Consider the following 14405-nt stretch of genomic DNA (forward strand, 5'->3'; position numbering starts at 1 on the left):
AATGCCTTTGTATGTAGCTTTGTCTTTTTGCCTATTCATATATACGTGCGTATATATAAAGATATGTATGTATCTTTACCAGAACGGGCTCGTATTCTACATACTGTTTAGAAACCCACTTTTCCCTTTAGCAGTCTATCATAGACGTGCCCCACGTCAACAGCTGTGTATTTTTATGGCATATTTCATGTCAAGAGCTATATTATGAATGACATTGTACATACCATATTGTCCTTGCTCACTGAAGTTTCTTTGCTTTTAAATTTTTTGTCATAGGATTTTCTGGCATCTGATAGCATTTTGTAGACCATTATTTTTTTTTTTTCCTATTTCTTTTTTGATCTTTAAAAAAATTTTTTTTAATGAACCATTTCAAACAGCTGAAAGGATATAAAGGATAATTTGATGAGCACCTATGTATTTACCATCCAGCTGCAGAAATAAAACATTACACAGTTTTAGCCTGTCTCCCCCTCCTATGTGTGTTCTATCCTCTCACCCCCCGCCCCCGCCTCCCCACCACCACAGAGGTGGCCCTTACCCTGAGACACAATGTGGTTTTCAGCATCGTGGTCCCTATGAGCCCAGGATCCACATCTCTGGAAGTTTCCTCCTGGGACCTCATCTCCACCCCACTTGCAGCCCTGAGCCTCCTGTGCATGTTCTCACTCCCTCCCCGGGTCCTGCCCATGATGAGCCTTTGGACCTTCGTCCTCAACACAGACCAGTGGGGAAGCGAGTCCTTGTTCTGAATGACAAATCAGCCAAGTACTGCCCGTCTCGGGAATGAGTAGGTCCTCGCCTGGGCAGGAGAAGGATGGGTAAAGAGCTTGTGGTAACAGAGGGGGTCAGCCAAGGGGAAGTTGGGCGAACAGCAAGCTCTCAGGAGGCCAGACTGCTTTTCCCCTCTCTCACCAGGCCCAGCAAAGAGCATCTGTGATCAGGTGGGGAGGAGAGGCCGGGAGCAGGTGGGGGGCTGAGCGCATGCTGGCTGGAAGACCACTAGAGTCACCCCAGGACCTCTTTTGTGACAAATTGAAAATATTTCCATAATTGAACTGTAACGCTGAACTTTTTCTCTGCTGCTGATAAGAGACCCTTACACGTGCCCTCTTGCTCTATTCTGCTCTACCTATCATCTCCCTGAACATGCTGGCTGTCTGTAGCCCCCGCCCCCCAGGGCTAGTGCTCCTCTTCCCAGGTGCCCCTCTCCTGCCCACCATCCACCAGGATTCTCCTCACCCTCCAGGCCCAAGTACCTCCTGAAATTCCCACCTCAGCCCTTCTGCTTCCCCGTGGCTGAGCCTTCCCCCAGGTGCTCAGCCTTGGCCGCCTTACTGTGTCCGTGTGCCTGTGTCTCTGTCCACCAACCAGCTATTGGGGGCCCCGTCACTTTTTTGTACTTCCCACAATGCTCAGCACAGTATACACTTGCAGGAGGGAGTTCTTGATTGATTTAGCTTTGCAGTTTCCTTAGCTGGAATCTTTATCCTGTGGGGTCAGAGCTCCCTTGCCCTTTCAGCATGTAAAGATTTTTCTGTTTCTTCTGTGGCTTTTCCCTTCCCAGAATTTTTTTGTAGGAAAGTTCTGACTCCCAGACCTCATCCTCTATGCTGGGAGCCCTTCACATGGCCTGTTAGAGTCTATCGGCCCACTCTGGGGAGATTGGGGATGCTCTGTCAGCTCTCAGATCCCACCCGTCCACCCTAGTAAACCACTCTCACTCACTCTGGACCCATTGGGGACCTTGGGGCAGCTGAGTTCCATTGTCCTGCTGTTGCATTAATTTCCCTGATTGTGGCTTCTTGTGGATGTCCACCAAGGAGGAGTGGAGCTGGGTGTCACATAGACCAGTCCCATCCCTAGCTGTGATTCATTGCAGTGTCAGACCAGGTTCTCGTTTGGGAGCTGGGCCAGGCGGTGTATTTCCCCAGAACAGCATCCTTGGCCGCCTTTTTGTTCTGCGTGCCTTTCACTCCTTTGCCAACAGCTGCACCACTTTACCTTTGGCTGGGTGTTCATACTGTGTCCCAGGCCAGGGGCTCTGCCACCGAACAGGGCAGACCTCGTCATGGAGCTTCCGGTCCACCACAGTAGTTCTCAGCTCTGGCTGAGTAACAGATTCCACTGGAGGTTGTTTTTGCTTTTTTGTTTTTTAATTTTTATTGTGCTTTAAGTGAAAGTTTACAAATCAAGTCAGTCTCTCATACAAAAATTTATATATACCTTGCTATATACTCCTAGGGAACCCTGGTGGCATAGTGGTTAAGTGTTACGGCTGCTAACCAAAGGGTCGGCAGTTCAAATCTGCCAGGTGCTCCTTGGAAACTCTGTGGGGGCAGTTCTACTCTGTCCTGTAGGGTCGCTATGAGTCGGAATCGACTCGACGGCACTGGGTTTGGTTTTTGTTGGTATAAACTCCTAATTGCTCTCCCCCTAATGAGACAGCCCGCTCCTTCCCCCCACTCTGTTTTCGGTCCATTCTGCCAGCTTCTAACCCCCTCTATCTGCTCATCTCCCCTTCAGATAGAAGATGCCAACACAGTCTCAAGTGTCTACCTGATCCAAGAAGCTCATTCTTCACCAGCATCTTTTTCTCTCCCATTGTCCAGTCCAATCCCTGTCTGAAGAATTGGCTTTGGGAATGGTTCCTGTCCTGAGCTAACTGAAGGTCTGGGGGCCATGACCGCCGGGGTCCTTCTGGTCTCAATCAGACCATTAAGTCTGTTTTTTTTTTTTTTTTTTTTTTACGAGAATTTGGGGTCTGCATCCCACTACTCTCCTGCTCCCTCAGGGGTTCTCTGTTGTGTTCCCTATCAGGGCAGTCGTTGGTTGTAGCTGGGCACCATCTAGTTCTTCTGGTCTCAGGCTGATGTAGTCTCTGGTTTATGTGGCCCTTTCTGTCTCTTGGGCTCATAATTACCTTGTATCCTTGGTGTTCTTCATTCTCCTTTGGTCTAGGTGGGTTGAGACCAATTGATGCATCTTAGATGGCCACTTGCTAGTTTAAGACCCCAGATGCCGCTCTCCAAAGTGGTCCACTGGAGGTTTTTTAAAATGCAGGTGTCTGGGCCCCACCCACTGACAGTTTTTACATCTTAGAGTTTAGGCATCAGTTTTTTTTTTAAGCTTCGGAGTTGACTCTACCCCACTGCCAAGAATAGGGGCTACCATATATTGAGTACTTTCTCTGTGACTAACATCATCTAGCCCCTTCTGCACGTTGTCTGGTTTAACCCTCACAGTAACTCTGGGTTTTAGGTAAGATTGGTCCAGGTCCACTCATGAGGAAACTAAGGCACAGAGAGGCCAATCTATCCACAGGCACACCACTCACAAATGTAGAACTCAGATGTAAACCGGGGCCAACAGTCTTCCAAGCCAGTCTCTTAACCCTTGTGCTGTGCCACAGCTGCTCTTTCCTCCTGCTGCCTGCGTCCATATGTCCAGCCCCCTCCTGGACACCTCCTCCTGGGTGTCGACAGTATACCTTGGCTCAACTGGTCAGCCCTTCCCCAGAACCTGCAGGTCAAATCTCTTAATAGCTTAAGGTCACCACCATTTACCCATCTGCTAAAAATGGAAACCTAAATTTTACTGTCTCCTCCATTTTGTCACCCCGTCCACCACCATAATATTCCATGATTCCACTTTTTTTTTTTAATAATTTTTATTGCGCTTTAAGTGAAAGTTTACAAATCAAGTCAGTCTGTCACATGTAAGCTTATATACACCTTACTACATACTCCCATTTACTCTCCCCCTAATGAGTCAGCCAGCTCCCTTCTTCCAGTCTCTCCTTTCGTGACAATTTTGCCAGTTTCTCACCCCCTCTACCCTTCCATCTCCCCTCCAGACAGGAGATGCCAATACAGTCTCAAGTGTCCACCTGATACAAGTAGCTCACTCTTCATCAGCATCTCTCTCCAGCCCATTGTCCAGTCCCTTCCATGTCTGATGAGTAGTCTTCGGGAATGGTTCCTGTCCTGGACCAACAGAAGGTTTGGGGACCATGACCACCGGGATTCTTCTAGTCTCAGTCAGACCATTAAGTCTGGTCTTTTTATGAGAATTTGGGGTCCGCATCCCACTCTTCTCCTGCGCCCTCAGGAGTTCTCTGTTGTGCTCCTTGTCAGGGCAGTCATCTTTGTGGCCGGGCACCATCTAGTTCTTCTGGTCTCAGGATGATATAAGTCTGTAGTTCATGTGGCCCTTTCTGTCTCAGGCTCATAGTTATTGCATGACCTTGGTGTTCTTCATTCTCCTTTGATCCAGATGGGTTGAGACCAACTGATGCATCTTAGATGGCCGCTTGTTAACATTTAAGACCCCAGACGCCACACTTCTAAGTGGGATGCAGAATGTTACATGATTCCACTTTTTGTCTTGATCTCTGAATTGCCAGTTCTCCTCCTCCAGCCTCAGAGTTCAGTAACCCTCTATCTGGCCTCTGGGATTTTAATCTCTTCCTCTCCTTATCTGATCCGCACAACACAGACAGCTGAGTTCTCTTTCTAAAGCATTGCTGTTACGTGATGGCTCTGGGCTGTCTGTAAAGAAAAAATCCCAGCCCAGCCTTTAGGCCTGGCATCCAGTGCTTTTGTCAGACCAGTCTTGGCCCATCTGCTCTGCTGACACAAGTGCCCTCAGTTCAGCCATGTTGATTTCCTCAGCATCTCCCAGATATCCCGTGCTTACTTCCACCTCTCGGCTTTACCTATGCTGCTCCTCTGGCTGGGATCCCCTTTTTCCCGCGAGTCCACCTGGCAGGTCTGTATATTCCTCAGGACAGCCCTCAAACATCACTTCTTGAAACTTCCTCCGATTCTCCGGAGTAGTTGGTTGCTGCCTGTGTGCTTCCTCAGCACGGATGTCTTCTACAGCATGTAGCCCATTTTACTAGAATTGTTTGTCAATCTCCAGAAGACCATGATCTCCCTGGAGCAGAGACCTTGCTTTATCCCTGAATCCATAGTAATGAGCACGCGAAAGCACAGGCTCGGCACTGAGGAGACATCTGGTGAATGTTGGTTATTGAGGCCTTGTGCAGGCCTATGCGCCACCTTTTTTCTTCTGTTTGGACAGGTGCGTGACCAGAGCAGACTCTGTGACGTTTTGACTGCTGTTGGCTCCACCAAAAGTGTGGACCGTTAGAACATTTACGTTCTGATCAAAGATTCTGTAGAAGATTTCTGATCAAAAGGGGGGAAATGCAGATCAGAATTTCAAGTTCTCACAAAATCTAGAGTTTCTAGAGCCGTGGAGGCTGGATAAACCCCTGAAACTGTTGTCCTGAAATAACCTTTAAACCTTAAACCAAAAACATCCCCTGAAGTCTCCTTAAAATCAAACAATAGTTTAGCTTAACTAGTAAAGAATGTCTGCCTTGAGCATTGTGCTCTTTTCAGAACTATCTATATGGGATCAAACTGACAACAGCAACTGGAAAGATTAGACAGGAAACTTAGGGGGCAGTAAGTTTATGTTAATGGAGAGGAACAACTGAAAAGGTGGGTGAGGATGGTTGCACAACCCGAAGAATGTAATCAATGTTACTGAACTGTACATGTAGAAGTTGAATTGGTGTATATTCTGCTGTGTATATTCTCAACGAACAACAAAAATAGATTATTTTTTAAAAAGTGTAGGCGGAATAAGAATGCAAAATAATCACAAACATATTGTCTTAGACATCAAATACTGCTATAACGAATACCTCAAGTGGATAGAAGGGCTGGATAGCAAATCCGAGGAATGTTCTGGGCAGTAAAGGAAATGGAGTATCTGAGGGCAGTTGCTCACAGTTGCTTGTGATTCACTAAGAACTAAGTACAGATCACTAATCTTCCATAACAGATAGTACTGGTAAAAAGAAAATAAATAAAATTTGATTACAGTTTAAACAGAAGCCATTAAAATTTAGAGCTGTAAATTTTGACCTGGGAGAACTGGAGGCTGTAGATGGGTTACTAACCAGTGAAAACTCACGAGGGCATAAGCTGTTACAGGAAATTTGATAGAGACCAAAAAATAGTTGGGGAGTCTGAATGGGCTCATCAAAAACAACTTTGGTAAAATGAAAATGGAAAATAATTGGGAACAATTTAACTGTTCTGTGCAGAAAATTAATCAGGAGGGTTCATGTGGCCTAGTGGCATCTTCTCACGGAAATTCTTTGTCAATATCCATCAGTGTTATCATAATCCTGAAGAGTCCACATGTTGTTGGGATCAGTATGTCCTGTCCCTGTGTGTATGGTTGCTGCTTTCAAATAACTGTCTCCACCATGGAATGTGAGAGCTCGTGGAACCCCAGTCTAACCCTGACGCCTTTCCTCTTTCTTGCAGGGGGCAGTGCCCAAAGGAAATGCCACTAAAGAATTCATCGAGAGTTTACAGCTGAAGCCTGGGCAGGTGGTATACAAGTGTCCCAAGTGCTGCAGCATCAAGCCTGACCGGGCCCACCATTGCAGGTACAGCCTGTCCGGGCTTACCTACCCACCTCCTCCCCACCCTCCTGCCTCCTCCTCCTCCTCCTCCCATCCCCTGGAGGAGTGCACACTTCCACCACAGGTCAGTCAGCAACAGGACCTCTGAGCCTCCCCTGCTCTGGGCACAGAGTGACTGTGAGTCTCCCTCCGGTCCCAGTGGGCTCATTAGATTGGACAGGGCATTCAGTTTGGGGTAAGACTCTGCCACATGTGACATAGGGCCCTGGGCAGGCCCTTGCCTCTGCCATTGTTTCCATGTCTGTACGAATGAGGGGATTCCTGCTTTCCCCACCTCACGGCTTTCTTACAAAGTCACAATGAGAGAAAACCTTAGAAAATTGTGAATGTCTGGTACTTTACACATTCAGGAGGTTGGCTTTATTCACTTATGTTTTACAGATAAATGAAGAAGTTGTGCTTGAATGAAGGCTTTTCTTTTAAAACAAAACAAAACTTCTAGAGGTTGTGACAGCATGTGGAACTTAGCCCAAAAAAGCCATTTCCCCATCTTATCTGTGGTGATTTTTCTTTTTCCGATTTTGAGGTTTCTTTGTTCTTTTGAGTCTTCTTGACTAGAAGACTTCTAGCTATATATTGCACTTTATCATTACAAGGGTAACTTTAAATGCTGAACTACAGAAATACAAAAATGTCACTTGGTCCCTGTTTCAGACTGGTGTGTGTTTGGAGTGGGGAGAGGGTGTAGGGGAATGAACTTGCTCCTGATGTCGGGAGGACACACTCGTCAGGCTAAGGCTGTGGAACCACTGGGCTGTGGGAGAGTTGGAGCCTCTGAAGGGTGGCATTTCTGTGTGGACTTCACTGCTCACCTCTCAGAGGAGAGCAGTCTCAGCAGCCGGATTCCATAGACAGGTCTTAAGTACCTGCTCTGTCCCAGGGACCTCCAATTCTGTCTCATCGTCAGTCAGCTTAATTAAGTCCTCATGGTCACCCCAGTAGATAAGTATTGCCATAGGAAAGCTTCTCCCTAGATGAGGAAATTAGTGCTCAGAGAGTTAAGTGACATCTCCAAGGTGACACAGCTGGTGAGTACTAGGGATAGAATTAGATCCCAGTGGTTTGGGCTCTAAGCTCAGGGCTCCTTCTACTAGAAGTCCAGTTTGGGGATGACTCTTGTGACTATATAATTGTGTGTATGTATTTGTTGGTCTTCCTGTCTGTCTGAGAGAGACCTGGAGATCTCTCTGACTAAATGCCACCTGCTTGAGAGTGAGGCTGAGGAGTCTACCTCCTTGGGTGGTCTACTTCATCTGGCTTGGGCAGGGGCCCAGGGTGATTGCTGTCTTCTGTGAGGTTTTCTGTCTCTGGGTCAACTTGCTTCTCAGGTATGTGTTAGAAACTAAGTCAAGAATTGCTCCTTGCAATGGAGATGTCAGTCTAGTCTTTTCCTGCAACCCCCAGGCTTGGGAGCCAGCTGTTTTCTAGGCAGCACCTGAATGAAAAGGCCCAGCATGCTTATGTGATTTCTCGGGCACCCCAGTGGGCTGGAGTAGGCTCTGGCCTTGAAGCTGGACAGGTTGGCATGGGAAGTCCAGTGCTGTCTCTGCTACACTGTGGGAGTTTGGGCCAGTCCCTGCACCTCCTCTGTAAAAAGAGTGAGATGAGAGTTGTTCCTCTCTTGGTTGTTGCAAGGGTTAAATAGGAATAACTGTAAGTCATCTAGCTCAACAAGTGGGAGCTCTTTGTTAATAGAGAAGTGTGTGAGGAGTTGGAGAGATGTTGGGTTTGTAGAGGTTGGACAAAAACAGGAGGTGTTCACTTTGTAGAAAAGGGGCTACCACAAGGGTTCTTTTCTCTTCCCTGCCTGAGCCCTCAGCCGCCTCCACTGCCTGGCATTTTCCTCACCACCTCCTTCTCGCCTCTTTCCCCAGGATGATCCAAGGGAAGTATTCTTGGGTGCTAGTAAACAAATCAGCTTGAGCAAAACAAGAGCTGCTGATTCAGATGAACTCGAGTGAGATGCCCATGAGTTGCCCATTCCTGCCTCAGGAAGTCTGTGCTGACAACTGCCCTTTTGTGGTGGCACATGGTAGCCCAAGCCATCTCGGGGCCCATGGTTTGGGATGAGCAGAGCTCCAGCACTCTAGACAGAGCTGGGTTGTTTGTGGCTGGTTGAGCTGAGCAGCTTGCCGTCAGGTTAGGGAAAGTCAGTGTCAATCTTGCCTGCTCAAGCGAAGGTGTATATGCACACCCATGTGTCTGTGCCCATCTTTTTGGTCTCTTTCCTCTCAGAAGAGTCCAGAGAATTCTGAGATTGTCTCTGAGTCTGGGGTATACCACAAACAGATCCAGACCTGGGCCCTGTCAGTGCTCTTTCCAGCCCTGTGAGTGTGCATGGGTCTATCTTCCAAGGAAAGTCACTTGGCACCCTGGCTGTTTTCATCCAGGCATCAAATCTCTTATTCATGAGGAGACCACGGAAGCATTTGGAAATCCTGTGAGGAGAGCCATTTATGCTACTGTGGACAACCAAGGCATTAGGCTTATGCGTTAGGTTCTTTTTTGCACGAGGAAGCAGAGACCTCTGACCTTGGCCAGGCCCCACTCCTACCCCCCACTCATGCTCCATGGCCAACAGACTGAGATGGTCATGGGCTGCTTAGAGCCCCTGCTAGATTCTTGCTGTTTTGTCTTTCTGTAGTGGTGTCATGGTTATGATTACTGATAAAATTTAGACAGCACTATATAGTTTTTTGGAGCCCTGGTGGTGCAGTGGTTAAGAGCTTGGCTGCTAACCAAAAGGTCAGCAATTTGAATCCACTAGCTGATCCTTGGAAACCCTATGGGGCAGTTCTACTCTGTTTTACAGGGTCAGTATGAGTCAGAATTGACTCAACAGCAGTGAGTTTAGGTTTTGTTTTGTTTTTTATGGTTTTGAAAGCATTTTGCACACATTATCTCCTTTGGTGCTGACGGTGACTCTGCAAGATCAGGGGTAATTCTCCTGGAGCTGGTTTGGAGAAGTTCAGTTTCTTGGCCCTGAGCCCAGAGTAGAGACCTGCCCTCAGAGCCCCTGTTCTTTCCACTTCGCTGCACTGTCTTACCCAAAATAGTTTCTGACCTGAGGTCAGGGCATGGTGCCTTTCTGCTTAAATTTTAATCACAGCAAATGAGGCGTAAAATAAAAACCTGTATGTGAAGCCGTGGCCCACTTAGCACTTTTTTGCTATTTCTTTTCATTTTCCCCACTGGAGCATCCCAGTTCCATGGGTTGAGCTGTTTCCCAGGCTTGCTTTTTCCCTGTCGGCAGCGTCAGAAACGTCTTTCAGCGAAGACTTGCCAAGCGGGGGTCAAGGGCTTGATCTTGGGCTTGTAGTGGTAGATTAGACATGGCAGTGACCCTGGGGTGCTCCCAGCCCAGGCAGGGCCAGTGCGCTTGTGCACCAGGAAACAGCATGCTAAGTGCTGCTACAGGAGAGACACAGTCTCCCTGGGACATCTCCCAGGACACGCAGGAGAGCCTCAGCCAGCTCCTTTGGGGCTAAGTACCAAGAAAGGGATGTCGTATGAGCCTAAAAGAACCTGAATGCATTTGAGCCAATGAGCCTGTTGGGTTCGATCAAGCCTTAGAAGGAAGTGTTTTGGAGCCTGAAAGTTGGTAGGGAACCTGGAGAGAAGAGTACCTGCCCGCTTCTAGAATAATGGTTTAAGGGGCCTGGGAAACCTTGAAGCCAGAATCACAAAAACATACCTCCATTTAAGGTATTTGGTCTTTTACGACACGCTGCCAGGCATCTGGTCCCTGTGCCCCAGGAGCTCACAGTGTCTCTAACACAAGACCCTGGCTCGGTGCCAGAAAGGAGTGCAAGGTGAGAGCTGTTGGACACATAAGGGGAAGAGCAGTTCATTCCCTGAGGGAGAAGCTGAGGAAAGAGGCGAGCCTCTATAGAGAAGGAGTGGAGAAAGGGCCCTCTAGGCATTGGGGCCAGCCACAGCAAGGCAGGGAGGGTGACTGTACAGTGTGCTTGGAGAAGGCTGGGCAAGCTCCTGGGGTGCGTGAACTCTGAGCCTTTCTTGGCCACTGTGCTTGGGCTGCCCTGCTACGGTCTGGGGCGAGGACACATTGAGCCCCAGGCCCACCGTGCCATGGGGACTGGGGAGAGGGCTGGCTCAAGGCGATGGACTCCCCAGTGGGGTGTCAGGAGTTGCGGTTGGAGGCCCACATTTCTCCCTCTTCATGTCAGATGGTGAAACAGCAGGCCAGGGGTGGGCCTGGAGTACGTTCACTGACCCTCTCGTGGACCACCTCCAGGCCTTGCCCTTGGCCCTCTCCGAGGCCTGGCACCAGAGGCACTCAGGCCAGGCATTTTGTGAGCCTTGGGCTAGCCAGTCTTTCAGCAGTGGCCCACAGTGAGGTCACGAGGGTGGCCTCCCCTCACCCACACTGTGCTCCAGCGGCCCAGGAGCCTGCTTCTGTAAGCCAGGGCGAGAAGACGTGCATGTCGGCGTTTCATGTCTCAGGGACCAGAATTTTGGACCAACTTTTGCAGCTCCCAGTGGGCTGTGCCCGCTTTTTCCTTCTCGCTGAAGGATGTGCATTGTTCTCATTTGGCTGCCCAGCGTGACTTTGCCCACCGTGAAACTCGGCTTCCCTGTGTGGACACCTTGTCTCTTCAGAGGGGCTGGGAGGAGAGAGCAGGGCGGATTTGCTGTGAGTGCTGTTTAAACACTTGGGCTGCTTTCAGAGGCTCTCAGGCCACTCAGCCCCTCTGCTGCTGAGCAAACACTGCCTCGGAGCACCCACTTGACCATCCTTTTGGAAATAAGCACAGATGGAAGAGGAGCTGTTCAGGAGTCCAGAGCAGGCAGGAGGGTACCCTCAGGACTTTTTTCCCCAGACAAGGAGGGAATCAAGAAACCCCAGAGCTGAGTGTCTTGGGAAGTTCAGACAAGAAATGGCCTGAGTGGGTGCTCCAGGGAGGGAACAGTGAGTGGCTCCAGCTGGGGCTTAGGACGTGGGGGCAACTCCTGCTTTACTGACTACTTGTCTATGCTTTTAAAGTTGAGTACTGGGAACAGGTGTCACCAATATTAAAATATATATCTGTACATGTATACAGAGAGGGAATGGGGAAATGGAGTCGCTGGTGCCTGGCTTTCTTTGTGTTTCCCTCCATGCCCCTTTCGTGTCACCCGTATGAGTCAGAATCGACTTGACAGCAACGGGTCTTTTTTGTTGTTGTTGCTTGTTTTTGGTTTTCTTACCCTGCCCTCCTGGCGCCCAGGGAAGGTCCTGGAGCTGAGCCAGCATCTCTGAGATGTGCCGGTTCCCCATATATCCATGTTAGCAAGGCCTCGGAAGTTGTTGAGAAGAGGGAGGGTGGAGAACAGTACAAAGTCATCACTCCTTTGAGCCTGACCCAGTACCTCTTCTTGTTGTTCCTTCTAACAACTAACTTGGTATAGGTAGGGAACCTGAGGTTCAGGGTGTAACCATTTTGACCAATGTAGCTCAGCTAGGAAGTGGGCAGAGACAGACCCAGGTGTGCTTTCTATCCAAGCTCACGCTGCCTCTTTGGCAGCCAAAGACTTGGCCATGAGCCCCGCCATGGAATACTCCTTTGGAGTGGTCTGCTTCCAGGCTCTGGGGTCCCGGGGAACATCTCACCTCCATACCTGGACGAGCACGCCCTTTCCCTGGGTGAGCAGGGCTGCAAGAGCAATCAAGCACCATGCGTGAATGCAGCCCTTCTCCTCTGAGAGGGACCCTGCAGCCCAGCCCTCCTCCAGAGCACACCCACCATTGCCCACTTCAGAACCCAAGCGAAGACCTTAGTTATAGAGACTAGTGGAGGGAAAGCTGGTGTGAACAAAGGAACTTTTACCAAAGAAACCTAGTTGTACTACTTCTAAGTTTGCATTTTTAGTACTTCAAACTGTTTATATTCCCAAGATAGACTTTAGGGAGCCTATCTTAATTAATCGAAAAAGAACAATTTTCGATGTGCACATCTGTTGGCAAATGGAGCCTTCTACCCTTTAGCTTTGGAAAGCTTTGCCTTTAAGCCCCATTAACGTTGCATTCTTGTTTCATGCTATTACTTCATATTTTCCCGAAAGGAGAGGGAGGAGTTTGCTATCAAGAAAGCTTGAAACCATCTCAGTCCAAAAATTACCCCCAATGATAAGTTAATAGTATGCAAATTAACAAGATTATCTGCTCAACGGTTAAGCTTAAATACTTTTCTGATTTTTTTCCTGTTTAGTGGGTGTTATCTTAGAGCCGAAGATTCTTGTAGGGGGCCATCTGTTGCCCTGAGACACCCTGCACTTGACCCAGCTCTGAAGGAGCTCTCTTTCCTTCCACTGACTCTCTAGAATGGAGGGGCCACACCCTTCTGGGTTGGGCCTCAGGGTTTTGGTCATTTGGGGGAAATTAAGAGCAGCAGTTCTCTGTATCCCATCCCAGTCTGTGAGGTTTTTCAAAACCACTTCTTCAGTCTGTTCTCTTCATAAACCAAATTCCAAACGTACTGTTTCCTCAGGGAGGCAGCTTCTTTCTCAGCCTAGTCATTTCCATCCTAGTTATAGGCCAAACAGTGACTGCACCCTGGGGGTCCCAACCCTGCATTGCCAGCCCCTTGCAACCAAACCAAACCCAGTGCCGTCGAGTCAATTCTGACTCATAGCGACCCTATAGGACAGAGTAGAACTGCCCCATAGAGTTTCCAAGGAGCATCTGGCGGATTCGAACCGTCAACCCTTTGGTTAGCAGCCGTAGCACTTAACCACTACGCCACCAGGGTTTCCCCACCAGCAAAACACGTTGTAGCGCCCCACAGAATGCCACTTCAGAGGGTAGGACTGGAGAAGACGAGGTCTCTGTTTCTCTCTGGGCTCAGCTGCCTCTCTCTGGTCTCCCAGCCAGCCCCCCTCCCCTCCCGACTCCCTGACAATACCCCTCAAGGTCTGGTTTGTGGGCTGTTTCAGCGTTTGTAAGCGGTGCATTCGGAAGATGGACCACCACTGTCCCTGGGTCAACAACTGTGTCGGCGAGAACAACCAGAAGTACTTCGTCCTGTTTACAGTAAGTCAGCTTCTGACTTCTGCCCCTCCCTCCCTGAGACAATGGACTACTTGAGTCCTTTGAAAGTTCTCAGCACTCAGGGTGTTCTTTGTGCAGTTTGAAGTACTGCCAGTCCCTGTAGATCTCCACTTTCCTGCCAGAGATCTCCATGGCTCAACAAGTGCCTGTTCCTAAACCCTTCACTTGAGCGTTCAGAAAATTCATTCATGTCGATTAGCTATAAGCAAGGGCTGTGTTCTGGGCTCCCATCCCAAGAATTGGACCTATGTAGCTAAAGAGCGCAGCTTCGTTGCTGCCCTCAAGCCTTCCCTCAGCTACAGGTAAGTGGAGTATGTTTAGTGTTAGAGCTGGAAGAGCCATTGGCAGTCAGCACCCTGACTTTTCGAGTAAGGAGAAGCAACAGACCTGGAGCAGCCCGGAACAGCCCAGCCCAGCTGGAACTCGGGTCACGCCTGGTGACCGGGCTTTGCTGCTGTTCTTGTTCCTTACACTCCCAGTGAATGGCTGCTCACCTCAGGCCCTGGGCTAGAGGAATCACCCAGTGTCTCTCTGGCCTCTGCCTCCTGGTGAGACCTCAGCCAACTATGACTTAAATGGTCCTGGGTGGGGGGTGAGAGATTCTGAGCGTGCCCACATCCTGCTAGTCAGAAGGTCCTTGCAACAATGGCACCTGCACTTCTTTCCCGTTTCAGATGTACATAGCTCTCATTTCCTTGCACGCCCTCATCATGGTGGGATTCCACTTCCTGCATTGCTTCGAAGAAGATTGGACAAGTGAGTATGCACCAGGGACCCCTCCCGCTCCAAGGTGGGTGTGGCCCAAGTGGGAGGTGGGCACTTTGCTCCCTTCCTGGTGCCAGGGGTCAA

The 14405-nt window shown here is 49.1% G+C and overlaps 1 protein-coding gene across 5 annotated transcripts in view; it reads left to right on the forward strand.

The window, feature by feature from the left end:
- Positions 1-14405, forward strand: part of ZDHHC3 (zinc finger DHHC-type palmitoyltransferase 3) — a 64803-nt gene that overhangs the window by 28113 nt on the left and 22285 nt on the right. For all 5 annotated transcript variants that reach the window (XM_010589872.3, XM_010589875.3, XM_010589876.3 and 2 more), the window contains exons 3-5: positions 6348-6472; positions 13442-13538; positions 14231-14312. In XM_010589872.3, the coding sequence (XP_010588174.1) occupies positions 6348-6472; positions 13442-13538; positions 14231-14312 (304 nt within the window). The remainder of the gene's footprint in view (positions 1-6347; positions 6473-13441; positions 13539-14230; positions 14313-14405) is intronic.

This window comes from Loxodonta africana, chromosome 22 (assembly GCF_030014295.1).
Source record: "Loxodonta africana isolate mLoxAfr1 chromosome 22, mLoxAfr1.hap2, whole genome shotgun sequence".
Lineage (NCBI taxonomy): Eukaryota > Metazoa > Chordata > Mammalia > Proboscidea > Elephantidae > Loxodonta > Loxodonta africana.